We start from the raw sequence: 17,080 nt of genomic DNA, 5'->3' as shown, positions 1-17,080 counted from the left end.
AAACAAGTTAAGATACCATCTTGTGCAATGACCATACCAAATTTCATTAACATTTTCATGTAGAAAAAATAAAAGATTTGCGTTAATATTGCTGCAAACTATAAATAAGCTGATTTAATTACATTTCATGTAGATACATATACATCATCGATTACGACTATTGAAAAAAAGTTTTAAAATTCACCAGGCAATAACACAGTAAAGTTTCTGAAGTGTATCAATAGTATATATAGATATAAGCTATTGATAAGATTTTAAAAATCTTTGGTTAAAGTAACACGTAGCTGTATCACATTCTCAACGTGGCATATTTCGAAAAATATAGATTTTTCAAAACACTAGCCTTTTGAATTGAACAAAAATGAATTTTTATTTTTCGCTTCTTAATTTATACTTGTTCCATTCAGTTTTTGGTTTTAGAAGATCAGATTTTAGAGATGGAGAATTTACTGACAGGATAGTATTCACAACATCAAGAGAAGACGATCCAAACATATGGTTTAATAAGGAACATCCGGGATTTGAGTATATCGAGCAGGTAGGATACAATAACTGTTAGACGAAGAACAACAATAATAGCGTTTTTCCTTTTCTTGTGGGTTTTGTCACGTGGGTGTAGTAGGACATTGTGTTTATATAAAAATAAGAAGATTTGGTATGATTGCCAGTAAGACAACTCTCCACAAGAGACCAATTGACATAGAAATTAACAACTATAGGTCACTGTACAGCCTTCAACAATGAGTAAAACCGATACCGCAAGAATGAATTGTCCATATCATGCTAATTAAGATGAAATTATGCTAAAGTAATAAATCAAGTTCAACTCTCATCATCGATTATACAAATGTATTTAAAATTTAGAAACACATTATATCAAAGAAATATTCTATAAACATATCAAACATATTACCCGATGTAAAATTAGCTATTAAGAGGATTCCATATACATAAAAGTTTCAGAAAAAATATGCATAGAATTGATAAACTATATTTTTACAATTTACAGTTTTTGAACTGCTACATTCAATAAATATGAATAAAATTAAACTTTTTTCATCTTCTTTTGTTGCGAGAGTGGGGTGTATGTTTATTTTCGATACATTGTTTGATTTTAAATTTCTAGAAAGAAAAAAACTTGCATCTCGAACGAGAACAAAATGTTTTAACGAAAGTTATTGTTGAAGTTATAATTTTTGATAAGGGAGTAAAATGGAATTAGAGGTAGGTCTAGATACAATCTTATTTAAATCAGATCTTTCTCTTTGTCCATTTAGATTTGTGTGTCTTTCGGATACAAACAAATCTCGTTTTTTATACAGATACATGTAAGACCGTTGGTTTTCCTGTTTGAATTGTTTTACACTAGTCATTTTGGGGCCCTTTATAGCTTGTTGTTCGGTGGGAGCCAAGGCTACGTGTTGAAGGCCGTACTTTGACCTATAATTGTTTACTTTTTATACATTGTGACTTGGACGGAGAGTTGTCTCATTGGCACTCATACCATATCTTCTTATTTATACTAACAGAGCAAAGTGAATACTGTGGATTCATTTATTTTCGTGGGTACCAATTTTCGTGGATTGAGGAAAACTTGCATTTTCGTGGATATTTGATTTCGTGGTTTTCCAAAATTCTCCATTTAATCATACAGCAAATTTGCAATTCGTTGAACATTTAAATTCGTGGTTTCCATGTACCCACGAATTCCACGAAAATTGGTATCCAACGAAAAATAATGAATCCACAGTATCTGATTTTAATAAGATTGGTCTAGATACACAGGTTTTTAAATATGTTTCGGGTATCTGTTCCTTATTTTGTCAAGCTGTTTAACACAATGTATGCAAGCATATCTAGTGTTTTATGATATACATTGTATGAAGGAAACCATCAAAGTCCGAAACAAATTTATTAATACATAAATTTATGTTCTTAACTAACATTTATCAATTTGAATTTGATACAACCTGGTTGTGTAGCTAGCTAAATCTCACACTTGTATGACAATAAAAAACCAGCCACCAATATCAACCCTTATAAACTTGTTAGACAAGATTAGTTATAACTACGTAACATATGTACTTGATCTGATAAATTAATTGTACATTAAAGGTATATGGTTATAATATATTTCGATTCAACGCGACTTATAAACCTACAATAGTTTCTTAGTGCTGTTCAAGCGTGTGTAACACCACGCTGCAGAGCCAACATACTTTTACAGTGTTTTGTATTCCATTCATGAAGAACTTATAATTATTTTTTCAATATTATGTCATTGAAAGATTGTGCATGTGTTTAGTATAACTTATTGGTGTATATTTTAATCCGTTTCTATTTTTTCATCTTCGTCCCTCTTTTTAATTTTACATTTGAACGCACAATTCAATCAAAATCATAACACATGCTCAGGCTTTTTATTTATTCATTATTCGTATTTTAAATACCAAACAAATTAACTGTTAACTGTTCAAGTGTTCATCGGAATGTTGCGTGTCATGAGCTACACGAGGTGTGATAACTGTTGACCCTTCCGGAGCAAATACGTGCACCACCCGGGGTTTGTTTCCTTTTTGTTTTGTTTTTTTTAGTTTTTTGAAGACTCTTACTTTGCCCGTTGTTTGTTTGTACGTTCGGTTTTTTTTATTTGGCAATGGTATTGTCTATTTTTCTATCATTCCGGGTTTTTGATTGCCCTAGATATTTTCACGTCATTTAATCGCCAAAAGCGTGGTAATGGGTTTCATCGCAAAATAAAAAAAAAATTAGAAAATTATCAGATCTATCCTGAGCTCCAAAAAAAAAGTACACACAGCCTATACAGCAATAGTTGAAATAGTGAAGTCCATGAAGTTACTAAGTAAAACTATTACCTTTTTTATTATGAGATTCCCGGGATACCTCCGTACTTTTGCAGAGCATTAAAGCTACGTTTGATACCAGAAGAAAAAGATAAAAAGGGGGGATAAGCGAAATACGTCATTATAAGAAATTAAAAAGATATGCAATCAACTTTGATATTTGGCAACTATCCAAAAGTACTTTCTATAGTTTTTAATCTCATTTTGAGTGGCTTACAAAGTTTACTTTCTATATATGTCTATATGTAACAAATGGGTTTAATGCTTGTATATACATTTCTTTGTGTATATAATTATGTGTTAAATTATCAGTATCTCGTAACTTATTTTAGAGTGGTTTATGTATACGCTGTTGTTCGACCTTTATATATGTCTATGTTTTAAATAAACATACATGAGGTGAGACTTTAATACAGTATTTGTCTTGTCTTGTCTTGTCTTGCTAAAACGGGTTTCCGAAATACAGGTGTAATTGGATTAATCCGGCGCTAACTTGGGCTATATAGTCGCGCTAAAATGTACACTTCAGTAATTTTGAATTTTTTGCAAAAACGTCCTGCAACCTTCATTGCCCCCTTGGTATTTCATTTCCTTTTTTATATCGTAAAGACCATGGTGATGGGTTTATCGACAACATAGAGATGATTAGTCCAAAAAAAAAAAAAAAAAAAAATAACTCATACATTATACAGCAAATTAAAATAAAACTTTTGCTGCATCTGAAGCACTGATCTAGATTTACCATCATCAGGAACGCTCAGAGCAAAAAAAGATAAAAAAAAAAAAGGAAAGCCAAGGATGTATGAATACTTGAAAAAATAATTAAAATATTGAATATAAGAGTATCCGGTATGCATGAAGTGACCTAATAAAACTATATCTTGGTAGCTCTCCTGACCTAAAAGGCCAAGCGAGTTATTATTCTCACTACTTGGCGTCCGTCGTCCATTGTCATCGGTCGTCCGTCTTCTTCCGTCGTCGTTGGCCCTTTAATTTTACAAAAATCTTCTCCTCGGAAACTACTAGGCCAATTGGAACCAAACTTGGCCTTAATCATCTGTGGTGTATTAGATTTAAAAAGGTGTCCTGTGAGTCTGCCCACCAAACAATATGGCCGAAATGGCTAAAAATATAACATAGGGGTTAAATGCAATTTTTGTTCATTATCTTAAAAACCGTTATATATAGAGAAATTATTTTTATAGAAAATGCCTGTACCAAGTCAGGAATATGACAGTTGTTATCCATTCGTTTGATGTGTTTGTTTTTTTGATTTTGTCATTTGATTGGGGACTTTCCTTTTTGACTTTTCTTCGGAGTTCAGTATTTTTGTGATTTTACTTTTTTTTTAACATCAAATCAATCAAATCAAACGACTTCTTATAGGAGTAAATGACGAAATTTTCCATTATATTTCATTTTGCCTTTCATCTTTGAAACTATAATAGATGGAGAACAATGTTTAAAAGAAACATAATCAGCAAGACAAGATCTATAACTAATCTGAATACTAGTAATTGATTTGATTTGATTGACTAGTATTAAACACCACTTTCAGCAACATTGTCTATTTCATTGCGGTCAGTTTTTATTGGTTGAAGAAGCCATAGTGCCCTGAGAGAACCAACGACTTTCGGTAGGAAAAGTGACAATCCTAGACAATTAAGATTGGAGTATCGAGCACACTTCCACATGGGGGATTCGAACTCACAACCTTAGTGTTGACATTCTAATTATACAGTTGTAAGACCACTCGGCCACTGAGGCTTTTAATAAAAACTTTGAATTTTTCGAAATACTAAGGAGTTTCTACACAGGAATAGATTACCTTTCCTGTATTTGTCAAAACCTTTCGGAATTTTGGGTCCTCACTGCCCTTCAACTTCGTTTATATTATTTGGTCTTTTAACTTTTTTGATTCGAGCGTCACTGATAAGTCTTTTGTAGACGTAACGCGCGTCTGGCGTATAAAATTATAACCTTGGTATCTATGATGAGTTAATAGCATATTAGATGGTCACAGCAAAAACAGATTGCCTTACATCAATCAATAGATGAATTTGTTTTTCAATTTGATTAAATTGTTAAACGAAGAACACACATATTTGCAACTTCACTTGTTCGTGTATCAAATTAACCAAATCGTTGCATATTAATAAAAAAAAAAAAAAAAAACTGTCTCTGTCTTATACTTAAATTATAAGGTAGCTATGGGCTTTATAAAAAATGAAATAGATATTATTTCAGAATGCATGAATGTCGATTGATGTTCATTCTTTTTTTCGAATAATTTCAGTTTCGGATAGGACAAGAAGTATATATCAAAGCACAGATCCGACAGACAAGAACAAAAGAAAAACTGAGTACTCTTAGAGAAGACACTAATGTAAATCTATTGAGACAAAGTCCAGGGGTAAGACTATTTATGTATTATAGTGTTGTTATCTCCTTTATCACGTGATCAGCGAACTTTTCTCATATGTTACTCCATACAAATGTAGATCAACGAACCCATACTACTCAGATCAGCGAACTTTTCTCCTATGTTACTGCATACAAATGTACATCAACCGACCCATACTACTCAGATAAGCGAATTTTTCTCCTATGTTACTCCATACAAATGTAGATCAACGGACCCATACTACTCAAATCAGCGAACTTTTCTTTTATGTTACTCCATACAAATGTAGATCAACGAACCCATACTTCTCAGATCAGCGAAATTTTCTCCTATGTTACTGCATACAAATGTAGATCAACGAACCCATACTACTCAGATAAGCGAAAACTTTTCTCCTATGTTACTCCATACAAATGTAGATCAACGGACTTATACTACTCAAATCAGCGAACTTTTCTCCTATGTTACTCCATACAAATGTAGATTAACGAACCCATACTACTCAGATCGGCGAACTTTTCTCCTATGTTACTCCATACAAATGTAGATCAACCGACCCATACTACTCAGATAAGCGAACTTTTCTCCTATGTTACTCCATACAAATGTAGATCAACTAACCCATACTACTCAAATCAGCGAACTTTTCTTCTATGTTACTCCATACAAATGTAGATCAACGGACAAAGTCCCCGATTAACCGAATTACGCCGTTGGATTATGTCATGCATGTCTTTTGACAAAATTTGATTTCATTAACCATGTTACTACATGTTTAAAGTCCATCTCTACATATATTATCCCGAATTCCACGTTCATTTATATTGCACATATTGAGTCTTTAGAGGAGCATATGTATCTGCACTGTTCACAACGTTACTTACTGTATCATATTGATATGTCTTCAATCTGACTAAAATACAGAACCTGTGTTCACGCTTTGCTTACAAGGATTTGACAACACTCTATTCTACTTTCTGTTCTGGTAATTTCTACATCAGCCAATACAAAAATTTCAGCCTTAAGATTTTTGAAGGTGTGTATCATTTGGAAAAAAACCAGAGACTCTCAAAAGGTCTTTAAAACAGAAATTAGAACGAAGTGTTGTCAGTTCCTTGTAAGGTAAGCGTGGAAACATGGTATGTATTTCAATCAGATTAATATGTCTTAAAAGCAGTATCCGAACAATATTTACTACTCGGCCATTCGCGAGAATGACCGAGTAGTACTATTTGATTCCCGAACACATAAAAGTTTGTAAGTTATTGGGTAAATTCATATGATTAGTTCTTACATGAAGTAAGACTAGTACTCCGAAATGATTTCAACATAACATTTGATTGTAGATTAAATGGGTTCAACAAGAAATAGGCTATGTCAGAGTACCAAGAACAGTGGATTCAGAATGGAATAATCTTTGGTATTTGGTAGGTTCTTATATTACAAATGTTGCAAACTATTCGTGCAAAACTAATTTTTAAATACAGATACTAGTGCATTTTTTCGTTGTCTCATAAAAAAGTACAAAGGCCAAACAGTCAAAGCAATGGCATGTATACCTATTGTCGTCAAATTCCTTTTTGGTACAATGTAGGTACAATGTAGGTTGTACAACTGGTTATTTTTTTAATTTTGTTGAACCAAATCGGAAAATTGACTTACAAAAAAATGTATAGCGTTTACATTGAGGTATTTACTTTTGTACAGTTTTTTTTGTAAATGAGAACATTGTCATTTAGGTGAATAGACAATAAGATTAATTTTTTTGTTCAAAGTTTTCTAAATGGAAGTTCCATTGAAAGTCCAGTGTAAGCATATTTCAGTGTCCTTATTTTCAAGAAATGTTGGGCTCAATTCAAAAAATTAATTCATAATAAAGATTATATCCGAAATTAATGAACTAATAAATCCCAAGTGTTATAAATCGGTTAATTCCACGAAAAGTTGAAGAAATAAGAATCACAATTATCATTTTCAGAATGACGATGTTACCCCAACAATGAAGGTCAGTAGCGCCTGGTCAGCAGGTTACTCTGGTTCTGGTATCGTCATTGCAGTATTGGATGATGGATTACAAACCGACCATCCTGATCTTGCTGCAAATGTTGTAAGTATCAAATATTAAATTTTTGAATAATAATGTAATCGCCTAGGGCAAAATATGTCAAAAATATAAATAGAAAATATCAGATATTTTTCAGTATCACACCTGTATCAAGCCGAAACCGCAATTTAATCTAGAGAGGTCTATTTGAGGCATTACATTGGACGAGGGCTAGAATGGGACGTTTTTGAATAAAAGTCTTACCATAAAAACTTTATTATACTTGAAATAAACATATTTCTGATTCGGTGTAATATATTTTATCCTCAGCATAGTCAATGCTTCTCGTGAATTATGAGCCAAGTAAGGGGAAACAATGAAAATTGAATTATTGCTGGCTTGCTCGCCCTTTGTGTTTGTTGTAAAAGTCAAGAGAATAGCATACACGTACTTATTTAGCTAAGTCTTGTATTGACAAGTTCATTTACTAATCGCTTTCTCGAACAATGTATTGCAATCAGCACTTTATTATTCATAAGCAGACCATTTTACGCTAAAGGGCAACCCACAGTCTCCCACAAAAAAAAACCAAAAAAAAAAAACCAGGTGTTTAAAACTGTTTAACAAGTAATGATCATCCCCTTGGCAGTAATGCCAACCAATTTGTAGCATATTAAGCAGAGCAGAAACCTGCTGCCCAAATGTTATGAGTTTGATGCATTTTTTTAATTAAGTACCAGCAATGTTGTCAAACATGAGAGTCGATGTTTTCTCAGATATATTTCATATCATTTGGAGATTCTTAACATAAACATTATATATTCATTAATGAATACTTTTGTGTTTCAGGATACTACCAATGATAAAGACATTTATAGTTCCGATGATGATCCAAAGCCGCCTTCAGGCAAAAGGTTAGAATTAGCCTTCCTATATACACTACCACTTTGGATGTATCAAATTGATAAAATATTAATTTCTTTGTTTGATGTCACATTACTCTGCTGAACAGTTATGATTATTGCAGATTACTGCAACATCAATTGTTGAAACCGTTTGGATATTTGTTAAGAAGAACAAGGAAACCGTGTATTTTATCATCTAAAAAAGTATAACACAAATACCGAACAACAAAGTGAATTAAATAAAAGAACTCTGAGTTTCAATGTTCCTTGCGTTGCACATATTTTATTTGTTCAAGGCAAGGACGTATATTAGATTTATACGTCCTTGAGCAAGGTCAATAACTCAAAAAAAAAGTGTTTTTTTTTAAATTTTTTAAAATTATCTTAGAGAGTTGAAGACTTTAGAGCAATTTCTGATATATTTAATATTTCCAAGGGGCATAGCTCATTACAAATATTTTGGAAATTGTCCCTGACATTACTGACATTGCTGATATTAACCTTTGATACGAATTTGATAATAATCTAGCAAAAATTGTACATGTGAGAGCGCTTAAAATGCAAATTTCCATATAAATAATATTTCTAAGGGGCATAACTCTTTTGAAAATAATTGATCGTCACTGATTTTCAATCTCGTCCGAGACATCGCTGATATAAACCTACTATATAAGTTTCATAAAAATCTGGCAATAATTGTATACGTGAGAGCGCTAACAAGACCGGACGGACGGACACCCGGCATTTCTACACCCTCCTCCCCCGCAACGCGTTGCATGGGAGACATAAAAATGACAAAATCAAAGGTTATTAACCAACGGAACGAGTGATTTTTTTGGTTAAGATTCAAACGACCATCGTTATTCCTGATTAAAGACTTCTAATAGTGGGGTGTCATATACAATTTCACAAAACATGGCATTTATAATGTTTGGTTAAGATATTGTTATGGTGTTGAACCACTAATTCAGAGCCCAGCCTGGGAACCAGACTTCAGTGCATATCTAAAACAAAATAGTTTATACTCATAGCTGTAACTTTTAAGATATTTAGTTATTTTTGTATCAAACGAAAGCTTAAAAGACTGGGAATAACTGTAAAACCCTTTTAGAGTGCTTACTTTAAATAATTAAACGCTAAATATAAGATTGAAATAGGATGGCTTAATTTGCCTGTTTCTCAGATCCTGTTTTTGTACAACCGAACTTCCGGGAATAAGTCCGCTCTTAAATTCAATTTAAGGTATGCTGATTTTTCCATCACAAGTCACCAGACGGTTAGGCATGGACAGATTTTCACTTAACTTTTTAGGGACATACATTTTTGTAGGAACGTCTTTCAATGATTTCAGTAAAAAAGCTAGGTAAAACTATGCTACGTATAAAATTGTCAATTGTCAATAACAATATATCAAATGAAGATGTTGATATTATAATATATTGATTGTCTATTTAAAAAAAAAACTCTTTGGCAGGTCAAACATGTGTACTGTTTCTGATTAAAGTTCAATCAAGTCCTGTGCATTGAACACAGCAAAAACATTTTAGTATTTCAAAATCTAATGTATTTCATGCAATATGTTTTAAACGCGTTTGCCAAGCTACTGTGAACGTTTGTTTTTAGACATAGACAACTCCACTATGTAATCTGATTTAATATCATGACATATTACATTTCAGTCATGGTACACAAGTTATCATGATATATTATATTTAAGTCAAGGTACACAAGTTATAATGACATATTATATTTCAGTCATGGTACACAAGTTATCATGACGTAAATATATTTCAGTCAAGGTACACAAGTTATCATGACATATTATATTTCAGTCATGGTACACAAGTTATCATGACATATTATATTTCAGTCAAGGCACACAAGTTATAATGACATATTATATTTCAGTCATGGTACACAAGTTATCATGACATATTATATTTCAGTCAAGGCACACAAGTTATCATGACATATTATATTTTAGTCATGGTACACAAGTTGTCATGCCATTCTATATTTCAGTCATGGTAAACAAGTTATCATGACATATTATATTTCAGTCATGGTCCACAAGCTGTCATGACATTCTATATTTCAGTCATGGTACACAAGTAAGTGGATTGATTGCAGCGGTGAAAGATAACAATATTTGTGTAGTCGGTGTCGCATTTAGTTCCACTCTCATAGGTGAGTGTAATAGTATAGGTTATAACACCAATTTCAAGAAATATTGTTCTGGACAGATAAGGAGGAACTCTTAAATGATATAGTATGAAATATTTTAATACAATACTATAGCATTACAATTTGATTTTAAAGCATAGTAAAATGCACTTTCTTCTTCTATCATTTAAAATTTCTTTAAATTAATGGTAAAAACCAAAACTAGTACAGATCTTATCTGGAAAAGTTATCCGAACAACTGAAAAGAAGATAAAGGTCATACAATTATTATAACAGCTTATAGGCTAGCATGAAAAGATTTCACGCAACTCCTCTTAGAGGTAAAACAAATGAAGCATATAGTTTTAACATATATCACGTACTATTGGAATACGATGTTTCTTCCAGACGCTAGTCTGGACATCTCAGTGACAACTTTAGTTTTAGTACACATTTGATAATTGAAAAGAAATAGACAAAATGTATCATTTAGATACTGGCTAACAAATAACAAATACAAAAAATAGAAACAAAGGAAAACGACAAATATCAGAAAAATAGTAGAATAGCTCATTTGTTTAGAAAAATAATGCAGAAGTTACTTTTCTAACAAATTGTCGGCATTGCTATGGGAACGAAATGTGCGCCTCTCCTCGCTTACCTCATCTCATTTTCATATGAGTCGGAGTTCCTTCAGACACTTGTCAAAAACAAGAAGATCATTTAATTTCACATTCAGATATATTGATGATGTTCTTTCCATAAACAATCCAAACCTTTCTGATTGAATTCCGTTAATATATCCTCCAGAACTAGAAATTACAGAAACAACAGACACGGCATCCTCCGCCTCATTTGTAGACTTATACCTCGAATGTGACATAAGCGGCAATCTCAGTACCAGAATCTATGACAAAAGAGACGATTTTAATTTTGAAATTATCAATTTCCCCCTACCTTAGTAGCAATGTACCAACTTCACCTGCATATGGGATATACATTTCCCAATTCATTTTGTGTTCAAGAGCTTGCAGCTGCTACTCAGACTTTGTAAAACTTCACCTGTGTCTGAGCAGAAAGTTGATGAACCAGTGTTATGTCAAAGAACGTTTCGTCCTTTTTCTAAAAAAGTTCATCGGAAGATACCACCAAGACCTTGTTGGTAAATATTCTGTATCAACTTCACAAGTAATACATGATGGTCTTGATGTATAGATTCTAGGTACTGCTTGTTTTTTATCATCTTAATTTCGTGTTTTAGTGTTCTTTTATGTCTTTGTAAATTATTAACGTTTAATGTTTGGTCCATTTTTGGTAATATCATTGATGCGTGACTCGGTACTTGTACATCCCGCCATTGTGTTGTTGTGCTGTGGTCAGTTTTTGTATTCGTGTGTTTCATTGTTGCTTATGTGCTTTGTCTATATGCCATTTTGTTTTTCTTTGTTGACATATTTGTTTGTTTTTAAAGTGATTGAGATTATAATACAATGTTGACGGCTGTACCAATATTTTTGACATTTTTACCTATTATGTCTGTTTGTTTTGTTCACACATTATTGTCAATATAATGAAAACTCATACAAGTGAGAGGTTTAGCTAGCTTTAAAACCAGGTTTAATCCACCATTTTCTACATAAGGAAATGCCTGTACCAAGTCAGGAATATGACAGTAGTTTTCCATTCGTTTGATGTGTTTGAGCTTTTGATTTTGCCAATTGTAAAGGGACTTTCCGTTTTGAATTTTCCTTGGAGTTTGGTACTTTTTTTTTAAATTCCTCGTTGTTGAATTAAAAATGTTCAAGAAACTAAGTCTCCAAATTTCTCAGGCAAAATTGACGTTAGGTTAATTTGGGTATACTTCTTAGGTTCCTTTTTTTTATATAGCTCATAACGTGTTTATGTATTTTCCTCCCTGACTTTCAAATGGACAAGTTTGAGCGTTCCTCATGGAGGTAAGTCAAGAAAAGTGCTTCGAACGCACGAAGTTTATAATGTGTTATTCTCATTTAGTGATACATTTGAAGACACGAAGCTGTTGATTACCTGGGTGATAATAGGGAGAGAGAAAAAAAACAACACTAAGGAGCAAAAGATTATGTTGAAATAGAAAATAAAATAAATAAAAGTTAAATTTTGCAAAATTTGCTAGCAATTCAGTAAGAGAGTGCCAACTATATGATAGCACTATCTTCCGCTGCAGGCAATATTAAAACAGATAGAGCACGTACGACTACCTTATGATTATGAGATACATGCTAGAACATTAGACCAAGGAAGCTCTCTATTCACTTTGATAACACATCTTTTATGGACATTTGATAATAAGCTCTGTTATAGTCAAGACATTTTTTAATAATCTCTGTTAAAGTAAAGACATTTTTCGTTACGCACTGTTAAATTTTGGAACATTTTCCTTTATAGTCGGTATTTTTGTTTTTTTACTTTTTAAAATTATTCTACCTACCTGCTTAGACTATTATTTAACCAGGAGAAAGCAAAAAGTATTATACTATATCTTTTTGGCCCAATATATAGAAAATATTAGTTGAGTATCAAAATCAATCATATGTTTTCTTTGGCGTCCGAAGTGCATTTCTGGATTTACTTTCACCACCAGCACTGAGAGACAAACTTTAAGAAAGCTGAAACATGTATCACGGATTTGTCTCAACTTGAACCCCTTTAGGCAAAGTTGACCTTAGATAAATTTTGCTATTCTTATAAGGTCCTTTAAGTCATTTAGCTCCTAAAGTTTCTGCAGCTCCTGGCTTTCAAATGTCTAGTGTTGAGTATTCCTGATGAAGTCAAATATAATAAAAAGCGCTTTGGACGAAATTTATAAAGCGTTGTTTTCATTTAAAGACATTGCATATGCTGACGGAATTTAAAAACACAACACTAGATTATTCTTTTTTATTTTCATTTTCAAATAGTCAATTTTTGTAAAATGAATGTATAAATTTTATTCATTCTTAATTGTCTAAAAAAAGTTCGCAGTTCAAAAATTGAACTGATGACGTCATTTTTAAAGTTCAAATCATGTGGTATGCAATGAATCCCTAGTTTTCCCCTTATCAATGGATGTGTCACCGTCGAAGGCAATGACTGCCTGTAACCAACGCCAAAATGATTGTCAGAAAGGTCAACCAATTCTGTTGGGCATGTTTTGAATTCTGTTTTGTACCTTCTGATTTTTCCTCTGTCCCATACATTACAGTGTGTTTTAGCAATTAAGTGGTTTAAACTTTAGGGCTTCAAATGTTTTTCTGCAGTCGATTGTTTGACATTTCAGTATATGGGAAACATTTTTGGCATGAATCTCTCTGCCATGGCATTCGTCGACTTGATTAGCAGTTGACGTTGCGGCCGTAAACATGTCTTGCAAATGACGTTACATTATCAAATTTTATTGAAGTTGCGTTGTCACTACATATTGATCTGGTCATGGATGGTCATCAACAAATCCCGTCTACCTGTACCGTTGTTGTAAGGACAGTAAAACGAGTTTCTGACGTAAAATTGTCTGAAAACATCACGTTCACCTAAACCTGCCTGCAATATTCTTATGGCCTGATTAAGATTTTCATTGCATAACTTCGGCAATATGGAGATGCAACATTTTTTTAATGATTCAAGTGTGGGTATGGATTGAAAGAATTTTTTCACGAAAAAAATTCCTTAAAATAATCATTTATGGGTTTCAAATTTTCGCTTTTAGAAATTCGTGCGATTTCAAAAATCCGGTATGTTCAATGACCTCAGGAAAGTCAGGTATTGAATTTTTCTAACCATAAAGAAGTATGGTAAGCATGAATAGTAGTTTTATGAGGATCAATGATGATTTGGTAAAACAAAAAATCACCAAAATGTATGTTGCGTTTCTAAAATCCGTCAGTATAGTAATGGTACCTAAACTGTTTTTGTGATGGACAGTGATGTAATTAAAGTAATGTATTGCAACGTCAACGCATATTTACGCTATATTGTATGCATAATTTATCTAACCAGTCTAGTAATCATATTTTTCTTTCACAATCATGGAGAAATACTAACCAATCTTGCAAAATTAAAATGGTAAAATGCTGTAGTCTTTAAAAAGAGCGTCCAGAAGCGTTGAAGGGTACACATTTTGCTGTCTAGTGGCACCCGTCATGATGGCCGTGAGAAGATAAATCCGTAAATAAGATGACATCAAAGAGGAAAGGAGGTTAGATCTTTCGAAGTTGTGATTTCAATTTTGCTATAAAGAGTCCATTTCCTGTAGTTTCTTGAAAACAGCAACTTCTTCAGTGTTCCAAAGTGTTATACGTCACTCGGAAATATCGTTGCAGAGTAAATTGCGAGATTTGTTAAACATTATATATCTAAAGCGGGTGGTATAAAGTGATGGGAAGTTAGACGAACCGTCTGTCCGTTTTCCTGTTCGTTCGTTCCTCTGCTTCTCCTCCTATACCCATAATCATATTTAAATGAAAAGTTCTAAGAATCCTAACCACATTATGTCATTGTGCACCTTCGATTGTGTTTTTCTCACCAAATTATTTTTGGGGTTCCCATACCAAAACATGAACTCTGTCATTGTTTGATTTAGGGTGTAATCATTTTGTATCCGCAATTCCTTCTAAGCCCCTTATCAAAATGCATTGACACTTTCTCACAATCTTAAACTCTATAATTTTGTTGCTTGAACAAACTCATTTTGGAGTTTCTCTTACCAAAACACTTTGCCAATACTTTATTTAGGGGATACCATAACTCCTCCTAAACTCCTTATTACAATAAATGCTATTGTGCGCCTCCTTTTGTTTCAGAATAATTTTTGGGATTTCCCTCACCAAAGCATTGCTTTCTTATGGTACCCATGTATCCGAACCTCTTTAACACCGTGTTACAGAATATGAAAACGTTCTCACCGTAATAACCATATCACTCTATTGTGCAACTTCTGTATCGGTTATCGATGAAACGATGATAATGATTCTGGCAAATCAGCAAAGCATGTGCACATTAAAGTTAACATGTATATCTCTTTTCCTAAACTCCTAAACAATATTTGATGAAATTTTCTCAGAATTTTAATCATTGCGCACCTTCACTATAGTTTTGATCTAAATTAATTTTCGGATTCCTTTTACCAAAGCATGAACTTCGACTTTGCAATGGGCGGGGTATAACTTAGTGAGCTTTACTCACAGTACCTATAGTTGTCATTTAAGAAGTTTAAACAAAAACAAATAATATTGATGATCAGATGAGCATTTTGATAAACAATGTTTCGTCTGGAAGGCTCTATGTTCAATCGTAAGGTAACCCCAAATGTAACACACACATTAATGAATGAATTAAAAGAATGGAAAAGGATTAAAAAGTAGAGTCACATCCACCGTAGGTATCGATTCAGCAAACTATGTAAATTTATTTCTCAATTTTCTTTTAGCAATATCTGTATTTAAAATACCGTACATAGGTTTGTGTTTATAAATAAGATGTTGACAGTGTGTGACCAAGTATGTAGAAAGCAACTTTATTGAGTATTTCTACATTTGTACAACATACCGGCATCGGAAGAAGTTTACAGGTGATTCAGTTTAAATCATATTTATATAAAGTTGTATGTTAAAAAATGAATTGGATTATTTACATTATATGGGCAGCGAGTCTGAATTTTAAAAGACTCATAGTCCTCAATATTGATAATTGTTAGTGGAAAATAATTCCTGTTTTTATTGTTCTGACAGAGAAGTCATTTTTGTTTTATTAACCTTCTGAACCGAATTGAATGGAAAATCTTTGATGGACCTGTATGGTGTGTCCTGAAGATTGGACGACAATCTGTTTGTGTACTATTTCTTGAATCATGCTTTGTTTGTATGTATTGCCGATTGTTTGTTGAAAAACACGTCCTCAATCATATGTTGTCAATCAAGAAATCAAGCATCTTGACAATTTTAGATAATTTTTTGTTTGAATCATAGTGATTCCTCCCTTAGACAAGATACTAGTATCTACGTTGTTCTTTCTTTTTAATGATATAAGCATACCAAATCGTTCAATTTGTCTTTTAGGTTGGAATGGGGGATGTGTAGAAAAGTCTAATGTTTTAATACTATTGCATTATGAAAGAGTCTTAGATGGTATGAATTCTAAGAGATCTTGGGAATTTTTTAGTATCCACAACTGATATACCCACCTCTATAATATGCAGTTTCACAATAACTTTTAAGCCAGGCTTTGATTGTTGATAAAATTGATGTTTATAATTTGGAGCACTTTGAAGACCCGACAATATAGCGTTGTTTGTAAGGACACTTATGTACTTTAGGTATCAAATAAAGTAAAGGAAGATCCAGTTCTTCATCGTTAGTTGAAATTCCAAAATGAAACATAGAACAGACCTATGATTGTCCTCCTTGGTTAGTGTCGTTGGGTATATGGTGAGTTTCCAAAATGAATTGTCAATATGTAATTCATTTTTCAAGCAGTTTATGTAATGTGACTTACACATAACAACGATGTTGTTTGAGGTTTTATCTGTTGAGATAACAACATACTTGTCACGAAGGTAGGACAGATGCTTTCTACACAAGGAAATGCCTGTACCAAGTCAGGAATATGACAGTTGTTTTCCATTCGTTTGATGTGTTTGAGCTTTTTGCCATTTGCTAAGGGACTTTCCGTTTTTAATTTTTCTTGGAAT

General features: G+C 32.8%; 1 protein-coding gene across 1 annotated transcript in view; it reads left to right on the top strand.

The window, feature by feature from the left end:
* The first annotated feature begins 254 nt into the window (after positions 1 to 254).
* LOC127738862 (proprotein convertase subtilisin/kexin type 6-like) overlaps positions 255 to 17,080 on the top strand; it is a 59,362-nt gene continuing 42,536 nt past the window's right edge. The window contains exons 1-6 of the mRNA XM_052250315.1: positions 255 to 538; positions 5,161 to 5,277; positions 6,615 to 6,695; positions 7,247 to 7,375; positions 8,162 to 8,226; positions 10,316 to 10,404. Coding sequence (XP_052106275.1) covers positions 362 to 538; positions 5,161 to 5,277; positions 6,615 to 6,695; positions 7,247 to 7,375; positions 8,162 to 8,226; positions 10,316 to 10,404 — 658 coding nt within the window. The 5' untranslated portion in view covers positions 255 to 361. The remainder of the gene's footprint in view (positions 539 to 5,160; positions 5,278 to 6,614; positions 6,696 to 7,246; positions 7,376 to 8,161; positions 8,227 to 10,315; positions 10,405 to 17,080) is intronic.

Source organism: Mytilus californianus, unplaced genomic scaffold, assembly GCF_021869535.1.
Source record: "Mytilus californianus isolate M0D057914Y unplaced genomic scaffold, xbMytCali1.0.p SCAF_4, whole genome shotgun sequence".
In the NCBI taxonomy this organism is placed as follows: Eukaryota; Metazoa; Mollusca; class Bivalvia; order Mytilida; family Mytilidae; genus Mytilus; species Mytilus californianus.
Note: the sequence above shows the minus strand (reverse complement) of the source record. Positions and strands in the feature narration are given on the sequence as shown.